The sequence below is a fragment of the Platalea leucorodia genome, assembly GCF_965183815.1.
Source record: "Platalea leucorodia genome assembly, chromosome: 4".
Taxonomy (NCBI): domain Eukaryota; kingdom Metazoa; phylum Chordata; class Aves; order Pelecaniformes; family Threskiornithidae; genus Platalea; species Platalea leucorodia.
Genome location: NC_138826.1, coordinates 103,902,202 through 103,924,332, shown reverse-complemented (window position 1 = coordinate 103,924,332; position 22,131 = coordinate 103,902,202). Strand labels below are relative to the sequence as shown.

The 22,131-nt window shown below is 38.0% G+C and overlaps 1 protein-coding gene across 6 annotated transcripts in view; it reads left to right on the top strand.

The window, feature by feature from the left end:
• Positions 1-3,980: 3,980 nt before the first annotated feature.
• The window catches only part of POT1 (protection of telomeres 1), a 79,076-nt gene continuing 60,925 nt past the window's right edge, over positions 3,981-22,131 (top strand). The window contains exons 1-6 of one of the 6 annotated variants that reach the window (XM_082310859.1): positions 3,993-4,050; positions 4,484-4,728; positions 10,273-10,441; positions 13,621-13,754; positions 18,046-18,118; positions 19,596-19,687. In XM_082310859.1, the coding sequence (XP_082166985.1) occupies positions 13,632-13,754; positions 18,046-18,118; positions 19,596-19,687 (288 nt within the window). In that variant the 5' untranslated portion in view covers positions 3,993-4,050; positions 4,484-4,728; positions 10,273-10,441; positions 13,621-13,631. Of the gene's footprint in view, positions 4,051-4,483; positions 4,729-10,272; positions 10,442-13,620; positions 13,755-17,228; positions 17,380-18,045; positions 18,119-19,595; positions 19,688-22,131 lie in introns of those variants that run through there. The other 5 variants (XM_082310861.1, XM_082310860.1, XM_082310862.1 and 2 more) reach the window with 5 other exon arrangements.

The following is a 22,131-nucleotide window of genomic DNA, read 5'->3' as shown; positions in this document are numbered from 1 at the left end:
AGTGAGAGACCAGCAATAGTCTGTGAAAGTGTTCCATTGCTTGCTATCATATTACATACACAATCTATAACCTATACAATTTGGTCTAATAAAAGGTTTATCCTTCTCTGCAAATCTTGCTTCTTAAATTATCATAATGCACCCATTAAATACCTATTAAATGTATGCTCTATTTATTTTTACACCCACATAAGCTATATCCATGTAAGTGAGCTTCAATTACATAGAACACTAATATAATGCAAATAATGAAGAATTACTTATTTCAGTACTTCATATATACTTACTTCAAAAGACTAATTCTGGCCTCTGTATTTGAGGTTTGCCAGCAGTGATAACAAAACCTCATGGATCTGACTGTCCTTTACAGAAGGAAAATCATTTCAGCACAGCACTCTGTAGTGAGAAGCATGCTGTAATCATGTGGTTTCTTACCGATTCATTGCACATGAACTATATTTATAAAGATGCAATTAGTCAAAATGCATTCTTGGAAATCATCTAGAAATTATTAAACATTTATACTGTAATCATTCCACTAATTTTAACAAATCTGGATTTTTAACTTCTATTAGCCTATCAACTCTAACAAGCAACACATCATTTCAGATGTACTGCAAAGCATCTCTGCCCCATAACTGACTGAATTTGGCCTGTATCCATAAAAGTCTACTAAAAAATCAAGTGCTGTCATCAAAGCAAAGTTAAAGGAGTAGAAAAGGGCTGCCTCTAGCTGTGGAGGTATTTGGAAATAGTTTTACAATTGGTCTCAAATGAAATAAAAGCTGATCCTTTTTGAGACCTGCATTATTTAGAATCTGAGTATATACTTCACACTTAGCACTGTATCAGCAGCCTATGAAATGTCTCATGCTGACCTTAGAAAACTTTATACCAAGACAACTGCTAATGGCGATAGCCTGTATTCCTAGAAGATGATTCTCTTGGAAGAGGTCGAACAGATAGAATTTTCAATATTGCTCTTGGACTTGACTTGCATTGCAATGTGTGTTTTTCAAAACACATTTGAAAATCTTGCCCAGTATTTTCAAATGGCTCCAAAAATTTGAAAAACACATGAGCTTGAGGCTAGTTTCCCAAACCCCTATTTAGTTACCTGCCTCATTATGAGAACAGTCTTCAGGAGCTCCTGTGACTAGGTACTGATTTAATGTGTAAGGGTATTGATTTAATGCATAAGGCCTCCATTTCTGAAAGCTTTGATTCAGTGTCTTACGTTACATATATTTTTGATGCACAGGGGGAAGTTTTGGTCTTGCTGAAGTGAATGGAAAGTTTTCATTATTTTCAGGGGGATCAGAATTTCAGTTGTATATGGGGCTTTCAACAGTTACCTGTAGACTCTCTTTGCAGCCCCCCATTTCAAAACACAAGTTCAAGAAATAAGGCTATGATGTTGTTATTTATTTATGAACTTTCATTTAGTAGTGAAAGCTTTAAACATGATTTATTGAAAGTCACACAGCACACCAATGTCAAGATCAGAATTCTGGTTTTGGGTGTTTTGTTTTGTTTTTTTCTCCTCTGCAAAGGTATTACTTTCTACCATATATAAATTTCTACTATGTATAAATAATATATATAAATATATATAAATTGCAGCACATTTCAAGGTTACTGCAAGTAGCATGAGAACATACAGTACATATTTACTGGAACATTAACAATCACCTTCTGATGTAATGTAATTCAATATATTGTTCATCTAACTTCTCATATTGACTGTAATATTCTATGGGCAGAAACTGGATAATTTCTTGAAGAAAAATTAATAACCAAAGAGGAAGATGACTATCATTAAAAAACAGTATTAGAAATTAAAGAACATCAGATTTCAGTCTAAATTTATGACAGACCCAACATTTTATGTTCTGTCGACACCTAAAACTGGGATCTATCTTCTTTTATCAAAATTCTGCTTATATATAGCTTCTGCTTCATTTTTCTCTTTTGATTATATACAGGACAGCACATGCAAAACTCAAATTACTCTAGGTTTGAGATGACTTTATAAAAGAATTTAATAGTAAATTTAGAAAAGGTAGCTGGGAACAGAAGCAGCAAAAGATGAGAGAAGTAAGATGAGAAGATCAAGTAACCATTTAAATTACTCAGGAGTGCAACTTGCTGTTTCCAAATGATTTTCATTTAATTCATCTATAATGTATAAGCTTTCCATGATTTCACTTCACCATAATTATAATTGCTAAGCAGATCCTTTACAGACATGAAAGAAACAGAACAAAAAACAGTAGCACATCAGCAGGTTAAAGCAGAATTTCCTCACTTTGCACTCTTTCAAATTTTCCAGAGGTTTTTTTACTCAATGATAAGGGGCTCTAAAAATGTTTCATTCCTGATTGTATCTGTTACCGCTTTATCAACTTTTTTGCTGATAAATTTTTGTGATCAAAACTGTTGTTTTCAAAATGTAGATTTAAAAATAGTGGTCATAAGTGAGGGCAGACAATATTCCACCAGAAATGCTCACTTGACAGAACTTAACAGTCTAAAAATAAGGTTGATTTCTCCAAATCTATTGATGGAAACAAAGGACATGGGCAAGTGACACCAATTTTCTAAGCCTATCTACTCTGCTGTAGTTGGCTCTTCAGATGGCCAGATCATTAGTCCTCCAGGTAACCGGGTGTGCTTAAATTTCCAGCTCCATCTTAGCTCTGACTGTGGACTATTTTTATCATGCCTGTATAACAAGGTCCTAATAATATTTTTGCTTATAATCAAGCACGAAACATTAATACCCAGTGGAAGGTATAGGACTAAAATTTATTTAGAACAAAGAAACAAAAACTGTTCTAGAAAAGGTTGTCAACAATGAAAATGAGTACAAAACATAAAATGTTAGTGAATCCCCCTCCAGAGGCTTCCTGAACATGGATGGATTTAAGTTCCAATTTTTGAATTGAATTTCAATTCAAAGTGTAACTGAAACACTTCAGTTAACTAAAACAGTTCCAAAATAAGGGGAGGGTTGTGAAGGCAAAGATTTAAAGGTAGAGAGAGGAGAAAATGATTTCCAGTGGGACTTTTTTAAAGTCACTAAGTGATGGGAAACAAGAAAAGGAAAGCTGTCCCAGATATCCAGGACTGCAGAGATGAGAAAAGGGAGTGAGCGAGCGCAGGCTGGCAGAAGAGGTATCTCTGAGGTACCGGAGAGGGAAAGCTGAAATCTCTAAAGGAAGAAGCCTTGCTGTTGCGATGTTGAGCCATGTATGCTCCAATTTTGAATTGGCAAGCAATGCAAATAGGATCCTGGCACGTGCCAACTTGCAGCATCCAAACATCAGCAGGCCTGAGGGACCCTGCGTCTCTGACACCGATGAACACTGGTTTTCAAAGCCTGCCCTGATGCCTCCTAGCAGTTAAACAACCAACCATCAGCAGGCGGCAGGGGTTTTTTCCCCCCCTATTTTTTAACCTTCTGCAGGTGACAGCTTTTAAGCGCACCTGAACCGGGTCGCGGGACCCACGCTTCACCGGCCACCCGCCGCTGGGCCAGTCCCTGCCGGCACGGGGCACGCCCCCCCCAGCGGGCCGGGCAATGCCGCAGCACCGCCGAGCGGAGGTGGGGGAAGGCCGCCCTCAGGGCCGGCGCAGCTCCTGCAGGCGGGCCTGCACCGACACGGCCGCGGGTGGGCCTCGCCCCACCACCGCGGGGCACAGGACCACGCCGGCGGGCCCCGGCCGAGCGGACACCTTGTTTACCCCGACTTTCCTCTGCCGCCCCCGCCCCCTCCGCCAGCCTTGCCCGCGCTGCGCGCTCCCGCCTCCCTCCGCCCCCTGCCCGGCCCCTGCCCGCGCAGCCGGTGAGGGCAGCGCCCTCCACCCTCCGCACAGCGCATGCTCGCACGCCCTCTGCCGGGGGGAGGGGGGGGGGCCGGCCAGAGCCGCCGCTGCGCATGCGCCGCCCGCCCGGGCATGCTCGGTGGGCGGCAGGCGGGCGGTGCGGGCGGAAGTGGGGCTGGCGGCTGCTGCGGCGGGGGCTCGGCGCCCCGCGCTGGGAGACAGGTACCGGCCGGCCTGCGGGCCGCCCTCCCCACCCCACCCCGACCCTGACCCCGACCCCGGCGGTGCCGTGCCGTGCCGTGCCGTGCCGTGCCGTGCCGTGCCGTGCCGTGCCGTGCCGGAGCCAGGCGTGGCGGGGTGCTCTGTCCCCTCCGGAGGGCTGAGGGGAGCGGGCGGCGCCTCGGCTGTGGAACAGGGGTCTCTCATCGCCCGGAGACCCCGCCGCCTCGACGTGGCCTCTGGGCCGGCGGGAGAGAGCCCGTGCCGTTGCCTTGTGCTGCTCTGGCCCTTTGCTTTCCACTGTGAGACCTACAGTTGCCTTGCACCATCCTTCCCTCCCCGAGCTACCCTGCACACCGGGAATTGAGTCCCTGCTTTGACAAACACAGTGCTTTAGGAATTAAAAGTTCTGTTCTGTTCTGTTCTCTCTTCGTAGGCACTGAGTGTACTCAAAAAAGTTTTTGTTAATACGCCTATGCTAACACAACTAAGCTCTTGGTTTTAAAGGTCTCAGCTTCTTGCAATTACTGAATTGACTCAAGCAATTACAGTTCACATCGTGAAAGGATCTGCTTTACAGCCTTGCCTTGCTGAGGTCTGTTTGTTTTGCAGTGGGTGGCTGCTTTCTAGAGCTGAAATATTGTTGAGAGAAATGGCAGTGTAAGAATCCATTTTCTGCAGGTAACATTTGATTATGGCCTCTCTTGCATAATATCAGATTAGTAAATTTTAATATGAAATTAATAAAGGAGATTTTGGTTTGGGTTGGGTTTTTTTTTTGGGGGGTGGGGGGTGGAATTCTAGTTGTATTCTAGTGAAAGTAAGTACCAGCTGTGTTACTAAGAGTAAGAATAGCCTAGGATTTATTTCCAGAAGATAAGTGCTTGAAGATCTGCAGCAACAGCAAGCTGAAGCCTTGCAGCTAAGGAAATAAGATGTGTCACACTGCTGACTTAGTTTCTCCTTCTGTTTTAGTTAGTTGATGTGGTGTTTTCTCCTGAGAATTCTCAAGAAAAATCACAAGTTACAAGATTAGACTATTACAAAAATTCTAGACTACAGACTTTGTTCTTCATGAATGGTCCTCTTGATTTCATGAAGACTGCTATATGAGCAAAGTTTTCTCTTGTGACTGATTGCAGGTTGAGTTTATGGTAGTTCTGTAGCCTGCTTTGTTCAATGGTGTAAATGTTCATTTTTATGAGAAAATTTTGCATAAACTGTGTAAAGAGGGTATGTCTGTGTCTACATATGTGTGCACATTTAAAGTGAGGCATTACCTATTTCATAATTGTTTTAACTTCTGCACAATTAGCCCAAATCTTGCACTGTATTTGTGTTTACAGGGGCTTCAGATATCAACCGTTTTGACTGAACACATCAATAAGATGCTGATGCTCTTGGCTATTACTTCATTCTTCATGAAACTTTGAATCATAGAGTCATAGAATGCTTTGGGTTGGAAGGGACCTTAAAGATCATCTGGTTCCAACCCCCCTGTCTTGGGCAGAGAAACCTTTCACTAGACCAGGTTGCTCGGGTTCCCTCAAGACAATCTCCCTGATTTGGAGAATGAGTTTACGTGTCTCTCTGCAAGTAGCATCTGCTTTGATAGATAAGGAATCTCCTCATACCGCTGATTACTACAGCTTCCTTTTCCCAAAATGACATTAATCCCCGTTATGTCATTTTCAGGTATCACTGAAGTATTTTTTGGTTGTAGAGAAGGGAGTAATCTTTCCAATTTACCTCTCACTTCTTGTGTTTTCTTTGCTTTTCTGCTCCAAAGCTAATCTCTCATTAGTTCTTGAAGAATTTGTGTTCTAGAGGAGGCTACAGAGGAACAGGCCATTTGTTGTAGTGAGAGCTAGCATCAGGACCCAGTAGTGTGTATATTTGGCTTGAGCAAAGGCTAAAATGTTGGGTGGATCTGAGTAATCCAGGCAAAGAGGTGTTAATTACTTGCTATCCTGTGCACTGGATTGATGTACTATGATGATAAACCATAACAGAAGAACAGATCCAACTTTGACTTCCTCCTCCATGAAGTTAGTTCTGGAGTCAAGATGGAGAATATTAATATGCTTATTTTTCAGTCTTGTCTTTTTTCAGGATTAAGGGCTTGCAGTTTTTGCAGTGGAGTTCCATTGTCTATAATATTTCATTTATATTTTGAGTTCTTGGCAGTATGAACTAAAAGTGGTAAAGCTTGTCTTGCATTTTATAAATAATTTGGGGTGCTATTAGGGGCTCAGTTTGATGGTCTATTTTTCCTTCTTTTAAATATGTATTGATGAATTTTTACTGAAGGAAATAGCAGAATTATAATGTTCTAGAGAACTAGATGTGGAAGACAAGTATGATGGACTTATTCATCAAATAAAGACAATGGGAAAAAGTCTTGCTTTGTGATCTCTTTGTCCTCTTCCAGAAAATGCTTGTTTCTCTTAATCTGGAAGGAAAAAACCAAGGCATTAACTCTGACTGTCATTACTCTGTTTTCCTTATATTACTTGTTCCTCTCATGTCCTCAGATATGAGTTCTATGGGACATCATTCCATTACTAATGAAATGAGTTTTCTTCTCATTTGATATCATCTGTGAAAGTTCAATTGATCTTCACTGAATCCTAGAGATTCTCCTCGCTCAAAAGAATTCAGGAACTTGGATATTCAGAATGTACATGGAGTGATTCCTGTTTCTAACAGGAGGTCGACTTGATCTGTCTGTCATGGCTAGTAAGATGTTTTCCACTGCTAAGAATGTTCCCTGGGGCTTTAGACTATTATAAAGTATGTTGGTACCTTTAGTTTAACATTGACAATGTATAAGAACATTTTTGTATACTGAGCTTGCTTTTTGTACTGAAACCTTTCAGAAACTTTGTACGGCTTTACTGTGTTAATTGCCATACAAAATTTGGCTATTTCATGTTGCTTAGAGAAGCACGGAGGAAGGGGAGAAATGATGATGAATTATCTTGATGATAAGAACAACTTTGCATTTCCTATGTGGCTTATTTTTCTTTTGTTCCTGTCTTTCAGTCCTGTTGCGCTGGTGTTCATGTCAACAGTTCTGTATTGTTTGTGGCTGTGTGGTGTTAACTTCACTTGCAACTGCAGCTTGTGTTTTCTTAATGCTTTTCAGTGTGCACTGAAGGGTGATATAACTAATCTGAGAGTTTAAATTCTGGTGTTTTTCCAAACATAATTTAAGATTTTTTTTTTTTAATTATAATGAAAGTTTTAAAAGCCTAGAGAAAAAAGATGCAAGGCTTTCACAAAAAGACTTAAATGGTCGGGTTCTTCCTACCACCCTATTTTGCAGTGCAAAGCTCAAAAATTACAGTCTTTAAACCTCCTGTAGAGCCACTGTCTGATTCTATAATGGGTGTATACTTTGTCTTAAACACTGAAGTTACCAGGCTCTTAGAGCTTGTATCTGGCATGTGCTGCACCTAAAATGAAATGCTAATTATTTTGTTTTCTTTGTGAACTGATAAAAAGACTGTGTGAGCCTGAAAGCTTTTCTTGTTTCTTGTGCATGCACCATAGACCATACCTAGCTGCCTGATTCAGGTCTGTGGATGTTTAAACTCTCAAGCTGCAAATGAGAAGGATGAGGTAAAGTCCTTCAGATATATTATAGGTATTCTTCTCTTGCTTCTGGACCTAGAGATAGAGGCATTCTGTGACTGCAGTATTTTGATGGAATAATGTCCTCATTCCAGAAGGAAAAAAAAGTCTAAAATGACTGCTTATTTCTCTTGAAGGTTAGCCCTTGCTCAAAGCCATTTCTACTGGGCAATTGTTTTCTGGTGTACTGTGGTTTAAGATGGCTTTTATGCTTTTGGAATATGTATTAATATTCTGTAGGCACTTAAGACAGAACTAGTGGGTTGTAGTAGGTTGTTCCACTCTCAGAAATTTAAGGTCTAGAAAATCAAGGATACGGCAGAGCAGCAAATAAAAGTTCAGCCCATAGCCATCCTCGGTGCTTAAGCAAGTGATATACATCACTCTTTCTTCCAGGGTGTTACTTGTGGGTTCTCATACAGTGTACATCCTTTCATATAATTCTTTGCTTGTTAAAATTATTAAGCTTTTTGGTAGCTTTCTCTCCGTATTTTTGTCACTTTCAGCTACTGGAAGGCAAAAGGTGTTTGTAGTTCACTGCCTTCTTCCTTCTTCTCTCTGTGTGTGTGTTGGGCATCCATCCTGTTCCAGGAGTGTCCCATGATGCTGTCTACCTTTCTTGCAGCCCCCCCCCCCCTTTTTTTTTTTAACCAACCATCCTTATGAATAGCTCTGTTTATGCCACTTACAGACTTTTTGAGCAGCAGACTCAAGTTGAAATGATTATTGTTAGTGTTATGAAGTCAGCCTTTTGAGAACAACAAAGATACTCGACAGACTTATTTTCACTTAGTTGCTCTTCAGGAGAGCTGTGAACACCAAGGACAGCACTAAAAATATCTTCATATAGATTTGGGAAGCCAGTGCTGTATCAGTTTTGTTTTGAAAATTTACTTTTATAGCTCTTAGAGCTGGATACTCATGTCTTTGTTTTTTAATTGCAGAGAACAAGAATCTGGGAGCTTCAGTGGTTAGCAGTTACAATACATGACCTTAGTTTTATACGTACAGAAGTTTAAGATATTAAAAAAAAAAAAAAAGTGTTTTCTACTTGATGTTATTTACATAAATGTCCTAGATTATAGGAGTATACAGTAAGTAAATAATATGGGCAGGTCCCACTGCATCAGCCTACATATGGCTCCTTTTTAGAAATTTTCCTTTGTAACCTTGAAGGCACAAGTGGAATATTTGTCCCATTGAAATAAATGGCAAAGGCTCTTTTTAAATGAAAGCAAGGGAGCTGCAGAATTTGAGGGTAGTTATTAGAGAGAGAGGAGTTTTTAAACCTCAGTTCCTTTCTTTGTTTTCTTTTAACAATGATGTTTGAATTGTAACAAAATGCATCTTGCTGTTAGACATCTTTGTGGGGAAAAAAAACCCAGAAAAGTCTATTTAATTGCTCAAGTACCGTAACAGAGAGACATATTAAAAAAAAAAAAAAAAAAAGGTGTTAATCCATTATGTTGTACATCTCCCTAGCTCATTATAGTGTTGCTGGATGAAGATAATATTGCTGATTAACTTTGAAGTTGGCTGTTTCTAGGTGGAATAGATCAGCTTCTCAGCCTGCTAGATTATAGTGTGAAGTAGATACTTTGAACTGAAAAGCTTTTTAAGACTTCTAGTTGCTCTTTTCACTAGAAGCTTGAAATCCTAGTAAGCTAATGACAATGCTATCCTGGTTCATGTTTGAAAACATGCAGATAAAGGCATCATTTTTAGCATCAGTGAGTGATATTTTATAGAAATTCTAACTCCTAATATGTCACTAGTTAAAGCAGTTAACAGAGATGGAACAGCATCTGCATCTCTGCACCAGGCTTTTGCCTCTTCTTCAGCTCGAGTAGAAATTGGAACCTGTTTGGTGTTGTACCTCCCAGCTCTGTGCTGTGCTGGGTTGACCTTGGCTGGCTCCCAGGTGCCCACCAAGCTGCTCTATCACTCCCCCTCCTCAACAGGACAGGGGGAGAAAATACAACAAAAAGCTCGTGGATTGAGATTACTCACCAGTTACCATCATGGGCAAAAGAGACTCGGACTTGGGGAAATTAATTTAATTTGTTGCTCATCAAATCAGAGTAGCATAATGAGAAATAAAAACAAATCTAAACCCCCCTCCCCCCACCCCTCCCATCTTCCTGGGCTTAGCTTCACTCCCAACTTCTCTACCTTCTCCCCCCGAGTGGCACAGGGGGATGGGGAATGGAGGTTGTTGTCAGTTCATCACACGTTGGCTCTGCCGCTCCTTCCTCCTCATGCTCTCTCCCTGCTCCTATGTGGGGTCCCACCCACGAGAGACAGTCTTTCACGAACTTCTCCAACGTGGGTTCTTCCCATGGGCTGCAGTTCTTCATGAACTGCTCCAGTGTGGAAGTCACTGTATCCTATTGGATGCATTTTAGAGATATATACTGGGTCTGTCTGAGATGGAGTTAACTGTCTTCATAGCAGCATGCATGGTGCTTTGTTTTGGATTTGTGACTAAACCAGAGTTGATAACACACCAGTATTTCAGCTGTGGCTGAGCAGTGCTTGCGCGGGCCTGAGGCTTTCTGTCTTTCTCCATCTGCTTCCCCCTGTGAGTAGGCTGAGGTTGGACAAGAAGTTTGGAGGCGACACAGCTGGGACAGCTGACATGAATTGACCAAAAGGACATTCCATACCCTATAGAGTCATGCTGAACAACAAAGCCTAGGTCTTCCAAGGAAGCTGTTGGACAGAGACCTTCAGGGCACTGGTCTGCTTGTGGGAGGTGGTGAGTGATTGCCTTTGCATCACTTGTTTTGTGTTTTCTGGGGATATTATTTTTCCCCTCCTCTTTCCTTTACTTACTAAACTGTCTTTATCTTGACCCATGAATTTTTTTGCTTTTGCCGTTCCTATTGTATCCCCTGTCCCGCTGTGGAGAGATGAGTGAGTGGCTCTGTGGGTGCCTATGGGCTGGCCAGGGTCAACCAACAACAATAGCACAGACAGTCAGAAGGTAGAACTCTTGTCCAATGCTTCCTACAGCTCACTGGTGAGGCTACAGCAGGACTGAAAAACGTGTCATGCATGTTGACACTTCACCCTTGATTAATGTGTTGTGGGCCGTGTTGTGTCCCCAGTGTCGTCCCGTCCATCATCTGTCGTCTGTCCGTGTGTGTGTGTGTGTCCCGAAAAAAAAAGCACCAGCATTGAAACCAAAATTGGTCAACACAATTACTGGTGAGTTTTGTGGATGATATTATGTCTTTCTAACTCCTTGGCCATCAGATGTTATGAAGGAGAAGGCTATTGAGATTCCAATTACAGATTTGTGAAAGAATTTAGTATCTACTGTTTCATATCAAGTAACTGACATTTGGTAATACTTCAGTATTACCCCAGTAAAAGATGAGATTTTCTTTCTTTTTATGATGTGTTGAAGCTCCCTGCCCTGCTGTCTGTTCCAGGTAGTTGTTGATTTTGTTTGTGTCTTCTGGGTTCCTTTCAGAAGAATTAAATTCTCTATGAGGCAAAAGACTCTCAAAAGCTTAAGTGATTAGGCTGAAATTTGTCGGTTGTTCATTTGAGATGTAAGCTAACATGTTTGCAAATGGGACAGGTTAACGTACACAGATAATTACTGAGGTGAAGGTTGGTCATTTGTAACTGTAGCTCATTCTTGTCCAATTACCTGTCCCTATATAAATTCTTTCTGCATGTATCCCAGGTAATAAACTTTTTAAGTTGTCTCTTCTTAGTAGTCAAGCTCTTAAATTTATTTATCAGTATTTGGTAAGCTATGTCTGTTGCTCAAAGTCTATGGCATTTTGAGTAATGGTGCCTCCTGGAGCCTCTGTGTCTTCTGAATGTTGTAAGACCTCCTTATTTCTTGCACAGTGGGGAGGAAGTTACAGAGAAACAAGTTGCTTGTTGACTTACGTTGTGAAGTCAGGGAATATATATTGTAAGCAGGGAAGATGCATGGCAGTGTGGCCTTGTTATTCTCCTGCTCCTGAGCCTCCAGAGTTCTTGGGGCTGCGTAGTATTTTGGAGTAGATAAGGACTGGTTTTCAAAGTCTAAGCTACAATTTAAAATAAGACCCTCAAGTCAGGCACTAATGTTTTTCCTATTTGAGATATGATATTTATCAGACTTGCTAGAATGTATTTTGCTTTTAAATGCGTATCTTCTAGCCTAGATACAATAGCTTAAGAAACCAGAGGTTCTTTTGCTATTACTGCTTTTTAACTCTTAAAAGTTAGGGGAAAAAAGCTGATATTGCTAGTGAAAGGTTAACTAGTCTTCTAAGAATTGCAGATTTAAAATTAATGTATATTATGGCCAACTTTTCACTTGTTACTGTATTTGACAAAGTTAAAGGTACAGTCTGGGACAAGCAACAAGAGAGAGGTATGTAAATTGGAAGCTGGGAGAAGAGAGATCCTTGAACCAAAGTATTTTATTTTATAGAGTTCTCATTAGTGAATGTGAATTCTTGATAATATCTATTAGACAAGAATAACATTGCTGGGGAGTTTCCTGGAAAATGAGGAAGGAGGAAGGATGGTTATTCACAACTAGAGAAATAGTCATGAGTAATAAGTGAAGTCGGATATCTTTGGATACTGGAGTGACAGTAAGGTGGAATTTTGATTTTTCTGAAGCATAACAGTTTTTTTTAAAGAATATCTATAATATTGCTGAGTGTCTGCACCTATATGCATTGACTTATGTTTGTAACTTATGATCCAGTGGTCTTTCCATTTCGCAATGCCTCCCTGTTTCCATTTAATTGTCAGTGAATATTTTGTAAGAATTCAGTCTGCCTAGCACTGAAAAAGCACTTCTGAACTGAAATGAAAAAGGTAGTTTAAGCTTTTGTTTAGCAGAATACCAAGTTTTTATATCCATCCAAAAGTATAGGAAATCTTTTTTTTTCTTTTTTTTTGTTCCTCACTGTCCTATGAAAATTGCTAAAACTCTGTCTAAAATTAGGACTGTGGCTATAATACTGCCAGCTGGGTTTTTAGAAAATAGAAAAGCATTTTTTGCTTAGTTTATTAAAACTTACTGAAAACAGAAGATTGATAATGTTGTGACTTTTATGTAGATACCTGCTTTAAATAAAAATAGTACAGCAAAAAACCAAAGATGCCTCATGAAGAATGAGATGACCATCTAATGACAAAATATATAACTACTTATTGCTAGATCACTTTCTTATATTTCTCATATGTGTAACTTCACTATAATAGACTACTCTTCCTCTCCCTCATTCTCGATATAAGTGATGTCACCAAGAATTTATTTCATTGACTTTAGCACAGTGAGAACAAACGATAGACAACATGGTCATACGTTTCTTACCTCTTTTCCAGTGCATTCAGTATTTAGTATTTGTAGATGCCCATCTTATTTTTTTTATTACTTTTTCTTTACTTGGTACATCAATCAAATTTTTTTAATCTGTACATAAGCATTTCTTGTTCATTATAAGTTAAAATGACAGATATTTTACTTTCATGCAGTTAAATTGTCTTCTAGGGAAACAGCTGAATATAGAGACGATTTTTCCATGACCTATGCTGGGGAAGGAGTCATTCAAAGTCTCTGCTTCATTTTTGGTGTGCATTTCTGTACATAAAATAGTCATGTTGTTTACATTACCCTTTGCATTCATATATAAAGTAATACTTTGTTGCCATTTGCAGTGTTTTGGAATGTTTGCAAAATAAAGTCATTTGGATGGCTATCTATTGCCAAGGAAATGTTAGTTTCTCTCTTCCTGATGTTGATGGTGCTAAAAGATGAGGCCAATCCCTCTGAAGATTTTTAGTCTTATGTAATTAAACTTTATTATTATGAAATAGATAAATACTCCCCTTCTGAGTAAATTGCAACTTCTAGTAACTCTTCATTTGAACAAGATGAGTAGCTTCAGGAGTCTGTTTATCATTTTTGTTTAGATAAAGCAGCTATGCCTGTTCAATTGCTGAAGATCATTAAAGGAAAATCTGAGACTCCGCTACCAAGCCATTTGCAGAAGGAGGATTTGAAACATTTGCAAGAAGGCTTTGATCATACCAACAAATACTTTCAGGTAACTTACTAATAAAAGAATTTTGGCTTACTTTGAAATAGCTCCTGGCATATTTATAAGAGACCTTCATATTCCAGCTCAGTTGGTGACTTGCTGCAGCTGTGTGTCTTTGTGTGCGTCTTTAAGCAACGCAAAATTATGACCCTGTTGAACTTCGTTGCGTGTTGCTACTAACTTCATTGATTCACAGTTCTGTCCCTTCCTCTTACATTGTCAGACTTAAATTTTATAAGAGGTTGTCTTAGTTTCTAAACTTCGGACCCATTTAAAAACACATTAATATGCAGAAGGCTGTGCTGAAAATGGAGGGATTGGGCGAGGTTAAGTGGTGTTTTGTTTTAAAAAACATAGTAATAAACACCACCATCCTGTTGAAGATCAGATTTCAGAGTAATGACTTCTAAAGCAGTTTTCCTTTCTTGTATGAAGCAATGCAATATCCAGTTTTATGAAAAGAGGACTCCGTAGCAACTACCGGCATCAAGATACAATTAGGTTTTTTATCATTACCAAGTGTGCATTTATATTTCATGGTAGTTCCAAATATATTTCAGATTGGAAGTACAATCATAGTGTACTAGTGAAATGCAGATTTTTTTTTTTCATTCCTAAAACAAGTATACTCTGTAAAATGCAGTGTCAATTTTGAGGGTTTTCTTTTTTAACCTGTTTGACTTTTTTTGTTAATGGTTCTGAAAATCCTTTTAATCATCCCTGACGCTAAAGTTGCAGGAAATCAACATCATTCCAGGCTTGCCTTCAGTGTCTTACCAGAAAAAAAAAAAAAAAAAAAAAAAGCAAGCTAATTCTGTAGAAAACCTTAGGTGGCTTGAATCCTTAAAAAATGGCACAAATATTTGAACAAATATGAGCTGAACTGGCCTAATGATTTTCTGTATCCAAAAAGCATTTTTGCTTTCCCAGCTTAAGTGCTTATCTGACCCTGTGATTGAGTCCATTCATGAGAAATAAACTGGCAGAAGACTATACATATTGATGGAAAGAGGGTAGTTTTCTGCTGCTCTCACTCTCTGGACTGGTTCATTATGGTGTCAAAGAGATGCCAGGAGTAGTGCAATTAGGTAAAGCAAAGGAGCAAAACTGCCCTTTTTGGAAGCAGGCAGCAGTAGAGTATGAAAGGAGGTGATTTGATTGAGAATGATCTAGCCTCCCTTAGGTCTTGTAAAGGAACAAATGGAAACATCAATAACCAGTGCTGCTAGTAAACAGGGGTTTTATTCTTCAGGGTGTAGTTTTCTGTCCCCATTCACCTGCAGGGCATATAGGTTTTCCTGCTTTTAAAAGCTATGTCTGCAAGCACCTCTGACATGGAAGAACAGGGATTCTTCTTCACAAAGGAAATGTTGAAGCAGACAAAAATGGATTCTAAATTAGAAAATGTCTCTGCCAAAATAAACGTTTCCATTAGGAAAGCAGAACAATTATTACCAGACTGTGATTTAAAGCATACATGCAGCTGATTGCTGAAAGAGAAAGTGTATAGAATCTCTTTCTCAGACTTCTGTCTTATGTTAAGAGAACTTCATGCTGCTGTCGACTTGGATTAGTAGGTGACTAAAACAGCTTGGCATAAAAACAGTGCAACTGGAGAGCTGATAAAGCTGGTGTTAATGCAGCATTAAATATGTAGGAAAATCCAGTTCTGCAGGCTGAGCTTGAAGCGAACCTTGGAATGCACGGATGTTAGGTTATCTTAGCAGTGGCACAGCACACTGTCACTCTAGACCTGCCAAAATAGGGATCAGGACCTGCTTTGAGGATGGAGGAAGGGGAAAGGAGGCTTTTTGACGTGTGTTCTGGGAAAAAGCAACAAAAAACATCCAGGATGCTTCTGTCTGGCTTGTGTACCTCAGTCTTTTCATTCTTCTGAAGGTTTTTGCTTTCTGGCATCCCTTTGAACAATACAAATTTTAATTTAAATTTGTGGGAACACAGCACAAGCAATGTCCATACATACTCAGTCATGATGTCCGTTAACTGAACCTGATGCCTTCTGCTGTTAATTCATCATCCTCTGGATTTTGCTGTGGCAAAGTTGAACCAAACGTGAACATCAGCTGCCAAATCAGCTTTTGGACCAGACTGAGGAACAAGGCTGTGGCAAGGAAGGAGACAGATTCACCAGAGGAATTGCACATAGTCATTTTCAGACTGAGTCTAGTGGTATATGGACAGGGGAGAGTTTTGGGAAAAGTTTGTCCGTGGGTTCAATAAGCAGTGCAGGATTTGTGGGGGAGGAGTGAATTTGAGCAGGTTTTGCTAAGGCAGTTTTTTTTTTTTGAAGTTTGGAGCCCAAGAATTTCAGGCATGTTGAGAAAGCAGTGGGTAGTATTTCTGCTGAGGAAGAGAACTAGACTGTAGGTTTTGTGATACAAAGGAAAGTGGTGGAGCCAGACTATTATAGAGAAGAATGCGGTCCCAGAATTTGAAAACTCATTGGAAGATACCGAATGTAAAAGGAAAAATAAAAAGTAAAAATGGTCAGAAAGCAGTCTCTATCTCATCAATGTATTCTGCTTTTAAATAGCATGCTTGTGCGGATTGAAATTTCTTTAGTAAGAAAAAAATATGTATGTAAATACAGAGTGTTCCTGAGGTTACTTTGTTTCATTGCAAAGACTTTATTACAAGAAAAATTCTGTAGTATTTTATTTACTTGTGAGTACAGTTCGAGACAAACAATCTCAGCAAGAGCAATTATATATAATACTTGAAACTTTAAACAAAGTTGTAATTTTGAAAACAAGCAGCAAACCTTTCTGTAAATATTCATGGACAAATCTCAGAACATTATTTTGCAGATGCTGATTGTTAAAATAAGTATTTAATACTTAATTCTCCTTACAAAACTCATTAGTCTTCCCTGTGAAAAGTAGGAACTTGCCTATTGAAAACATATGGTCACAGATTTTTGACCTCCATTTTGGTCTTAAATGAAGCATTACTACTGTCTCGAAAGCAATAAAGCAATATGGTACATGTTAAATCTAATTCAATATGGCTATTTTTTTAGTGTAATAAAATTAAAATATACTTTGGGTTAGAAAAGGATGATTTGTGGAGTCTTAGTATTTCTTTGTAAAACAGATACTAAAATAAATTGTTGAATTTGATTTGGATTCCTCCTCAGTTAACATGTTGTGGGACTAATTTTATGCTGAAAAACCTCTACAGTAACAATTCACTGCTGTGTACTTTATCCTAATTTGGTTTAAGAATTGTTTACTAACATTTAAGTCAAGCTTCCTATTGAATATGTGTACTGTAAAATTATTATGATTTACCTATCCTCTTAATGTTGCTTTTGTGCATTTATAGACAGATTGATCCTGCTGTCTCCTTACATTTATTTCCTATGCTGTTTGTGTAGTTCTCTTAAACGCTTTCTAGAGTCTTTTTTCAAATTTTTGTATTTTTCTTTATTGAACCAAATTCTGTATTTTTATCCTTCAGAAGGATACAGTGCTTTACCTGCCATACTGTGGAAGAATACATTTGACTGGCATTTTTGCTACTGTTGAAGGAGAACCTTTTCTCATGAGATATCATCTTTCTAACAAAACACACTTGTTCCAAAGAGATGTTAACATTACTGAAGTTGCTGGTCTGTGATTTTTGCTTCATTGTAACTTCAACTTCACTATAAAGAGAGTATTTTTACATAATTAATAGAACCTTTGCATCTTTTAGAGCATTTGTATTATTCACTAATTAATAGGTCACTACAGTTTCAAAACTTTGTAATACTGTTCTCCCAGCTGTACAGTTTTTTTATTTTTCACAGATTATTTATCTTCATATACATCTTTTGTCTCTTGACTGTGATTTTGTTTTGATATTTATGTTGTAATCCTTTGACAATATTTTTGGAGAAATTTCTGTATCTTTTAAGATTTTGATCACCCTACCTTTTTAGCTGCCTTTCAGGTTTTGTGCTAAAACAGTAGCCTTTGTGCTGTTACTGTAACTAGTAAAAGGTACTCCCATAGCTACTATTTCATTGTTTAGTCATAGCTTATCATCTAGTCAGTAGCATCTAAGTAGTATTGACATGTAATGTTTCCTGTGTTATATCCCAAGAATATTGCTCTTCAATGCTGTCTTTAGCAGTTTTTATTAACTTTTTTTTAACAATTCAGATGGTAATTTGCACTTATCAGTTCAATTCTATCTTTTTTTAGCTTACAGATGTTTCAGCTGTTATCAGTGTTTCAGTAACTTAGAGGCATATTGTCTTAGTTCACAGTACATTTTTTTTTTTACTTTTTAGGGAATAGTTATTCTTTCCTACCCATTAACAAAACTCAGAGATGGGACAGACTTTTTCAAGGTCGTTCTTCAAGGTACTACATTTAAGTATAAAATGTATACTTATTTTATTGAACTTCTTGGCACTTTTTTTGACATCATGCTATTACATCACTAGTACTTGCTTTTCTAGTGTTCAGTAAAATGTTATATTTAAAATACTCTCTAAAAGTGTTTGTTCTCTACAAAAATAGATTATTTTAAACTTATGCCAGGTAAGTTAATGGAAATAATACAGTCTTTATATTTCAGTAGACTCCTTGTTGCAGAATCTTTTAAAATACTGTCCTGGAAATGCATTAGCTATATGTACAGCTTTAATAGTGTATTTTTAAACTGCTTATCATGAAGAAGGACTAAGAAAAATGCACACTTAATAGCATATACTATGTATATTATACGGTAACTATGTAAGTGCACATTTAATATAGTTCAGTATGTTGATTAGCAGCAAAGTATTTGTATTTCATTCTGTTTTAATCTAAGTAGTTAAAAATGGAATTTCACCTGATTACTCAGCTATTCGAATACCTGAGTAGACACATTAACACATTGAAAGACGTAAGTTGTTCATCGTGTAATAAATCATGCTCATGTAATAAATCGAAGCTCATCACCCTCTCCAGCCAGGAAGAAGGAGGATGTTATTAGTCAGGAGTCTATGTTGGATTCAAGGAACTTCCCATTTCTTTGCATTTTCTTCTCAGCTCCTTCCTTATGCTGGTTAGAGAATCATCACTTGCTCCCTCTGAGTCTTCCTGATTCTATAAATTTTGTGACTGTGACCAAACAGCAGGCTGGGGGGTGCAGATGCTACCTGGTGATACTGCTTGTGACTGGTGTTAGCAGAGGTGAATGAAGTTGGTAGGACCTGAGTCAGTTTCCTTGCTGGCTTCAGGGCTCCCAAAGAGGGATGCAAAACTTCCTTGAGTCTTGCTAATTCCACGTGGCTGTTCAGGAGGGCCAAGAGCTTCTGCACATTCTCCACAGCCTCAAAAAATAGGTTTGCACATCTAAATCATTAGCATTGTTTTTGAAACAGTAAAAGGTAGAAAACTCTTTTAAAACAACAACATAATTTCTGCTTCAGTCTTCCTGTAAGGCTATTTATTGATTTGTCTATGTCCTGGAATATCTCCAGGTTATAAAGTTCTACAGTATGGTCTGTGTTAATGTAAAAAAATCAAATGTGACTGGATAATATTTCCTCTCTAACACTATAGACTGAATTATCCAAGTGGAAATCTTTGTCATTTCTCTTTAATGTGCACTGATGTACAACATTTGCACATTTTGAATAGTCCTTTTATAAAGAATATTCTGCTTGATATACCTATAGTTAGCACATAGAAACAGTTGTATAACTATTTGAAAGGATTTTCTGTTTGTAGATTAATTGGAATATAAAGTGTTAGGCTGTAGATTAACTTATTTTGGAAATCTCTTCCCATTGCTGTTTTGTTTTGGAGAAGGTATGGTGATTTCAATCGCTTTTGGTTTTTTTTCTTCTAGATTTGGATAACTCATGTTCACGGATCAACAGCATCAATATTTTAATATATGGAAAAATGGCAGAGGATTGTGCAAAAGTTATACGCCATGGGGTAATATATTTTTTTCTTCTTATTTTAGGAATTGTTTTCCACAGATGCATGTTGACTTCTTGTCTTTGTATAGCTATCACCAAGATTAGAAATAGTCTATTCAGTTAGTTCAAATCTATAAATATGAACTAGGAAAAAAAAAAGCATTTGCTTATGTAAATTCTAACAATAATATTGAAATAAAGCAATTCTTTTTGTCAGTGCTGTTTACCTAGCAAGTAAAGGTTCATGAATATAGATGATAGAGAAGTCGTCCATTTATGTTCATAATTTGAATGTCTATTGCCATTTGATAAGATAGATTTTAGACGTAAATTGATTTAAAAGGCAGTTCAACTGAAAGCTTTAAAAAAAAAACTAATTCAAAACTATGTACACAGTTTTCTTTAGTGGCTGGGTGCTGGTGTCTTGCTTCGTCAGAGGTACAAGCTTGGTTTGCTTAGCTCCAGGATAAAGGACATTGGCAAGTCAGCCTGTGAATTTGTGAGACAGAGTGTTGCAACTAAAGAAGGAAAACAAGCTGAAAACAATTACCTCAACTTAATATTTTTTATTAGATTGCCTGTCAGTTTGCTGGCATTTCAATAGTAGCCAGATATCAAATTAAAATTGGTGTACAATACGTTATGAGCTCATGTTAGTGCTTTTTCCTTTACGATATAAATTCACACTAAATGGTAGAATGGTTTGGGCTAGAAGGGACCTTTAAAGATCATCCAGTTCCAACCCCCCTGCCATGGGCAGGGACATCTTTCACTACCCCAGGTTGCTCCAAAGCCCCATCCAGCCTGACTTTGAACACTTCCAATGATGGGGCATCCACAGCTTCTCTGGACAAGTTATTGCAGTGTCTCACAACCCTCAACATAAAGAATTTCTTCCTTATGTCCAATCTAAACCTACCCTCTTTCAGTTTAAAACCATTGCCCCTTGTCCTGTCACTACCGGCCTTGGTAAGAAGTCTTTCTCCAAAAAGATGGAAAGTTATTTAGTGAAAAAAATAGGGCTTTGTTTTCATGTTCTTAGAAATATTTGTTATGCACAAATGTTAAGGGCTTTCTCAAATATGGAAATAGCAATGGCTTGGTTAGAATTCCGTCAGGGTTTTTCGGCTCAAATGGAGTAGTACACCTGAGCTCCGGTGATCTGTATGTGGAAAAAGGGTAAAAATTATAGCATACCTTAGTGCATGATGTCAAAATATCACTTAAAGTCCAAGTTGCTTATGGAACATTTTAATTTCAGTTCAGAGACATGAATATTCTTTTCATGGAATTCTACCTAAGGTTAAAAAATTACTTTTGCTTAGTTCCCAGCTTCTTTTTTTTTTTTTTTTTTTTTTGAGAGAGAGAGAGAGGGAAAGATCTATTTGTATTCCTTGAGAGTGATCTTGCTGTTTCTGGATAGTAGTTTACAGCCTGAATTGTATCAACTTCAAAGATGCATGCATCGCTTCATGAGATATATGGGACCAAAGCTGCTAATTTCAAGAATTAGAACAATAATTAGAGCTGAGGTGTTTATAAAATGTATAGTGACCTATATTATAGTTTTTATATAATTATGTGCTCGTAAATATTCAGACACTGAAAATTTTTGAATCCCTGTGTTTTCAACATTGTTAGTCTGACTAATTTAATACAGACTTGATGAATACTTATAGATTAGAGAGAAGGAACCGAATGTTTAATTATTGCTTTTATAATGTAGACAATCCTCAAACAGCAGGTGACATACACTGGCTGCCTCTTCAGATCGGTAAAAAAGTATCTTGCCCAATAAAAAGTTTAGTGTTTGTCTTTTTTTCAACAGACATGTAACCATTTTGAGATTTTTATCACTTTTCAAATTTTAGTTGAAGTCAGTAAAGAGATTTGGAAGTTATAGAACATGTAAGACAGACTGACATGACAGTGAAATTTATCTCTGTAAAAAGCAAGGCTTAAAAAAAAATACCAGTTTTATAAATGTTTAGTAAATAGTTGAAGCAATTTATTTGAAGTTATAGTTGTGACCTAGTGCAGCATATAAAAAAAGATAATTGCAGGATCATGTATAGGTGAAAACTTCCTGTGGAAATGAAAGATGCTGGGATATATCTTTGTATACCCTTTTCTCTTTTTGTCACTCTTACCTTGCCTTATTTCCAGTCACATAATTTGTTTTCTTAAATATTAATATTAATAATAAATAATATTAACAATAATAATTAAATATTTAAAATGCTTACTGTATTTTTAATGGATGTGTAAATTCCTTCCTGAGTCTTGCTTAGCAATGTGATTCCTTGTACTTTGGGGACTTTTTTCTGGCATCATTTACCATATGCCTTCCATCAGCAAATAGTTGAGCTTTTGTCATGAACTGAATGGGTTAAAACTTTGTTTTTGAAGAAATCACTGAGTCTAAGAAACTTTTTCCAGCAAAAGGTCCTTGCTCTGACA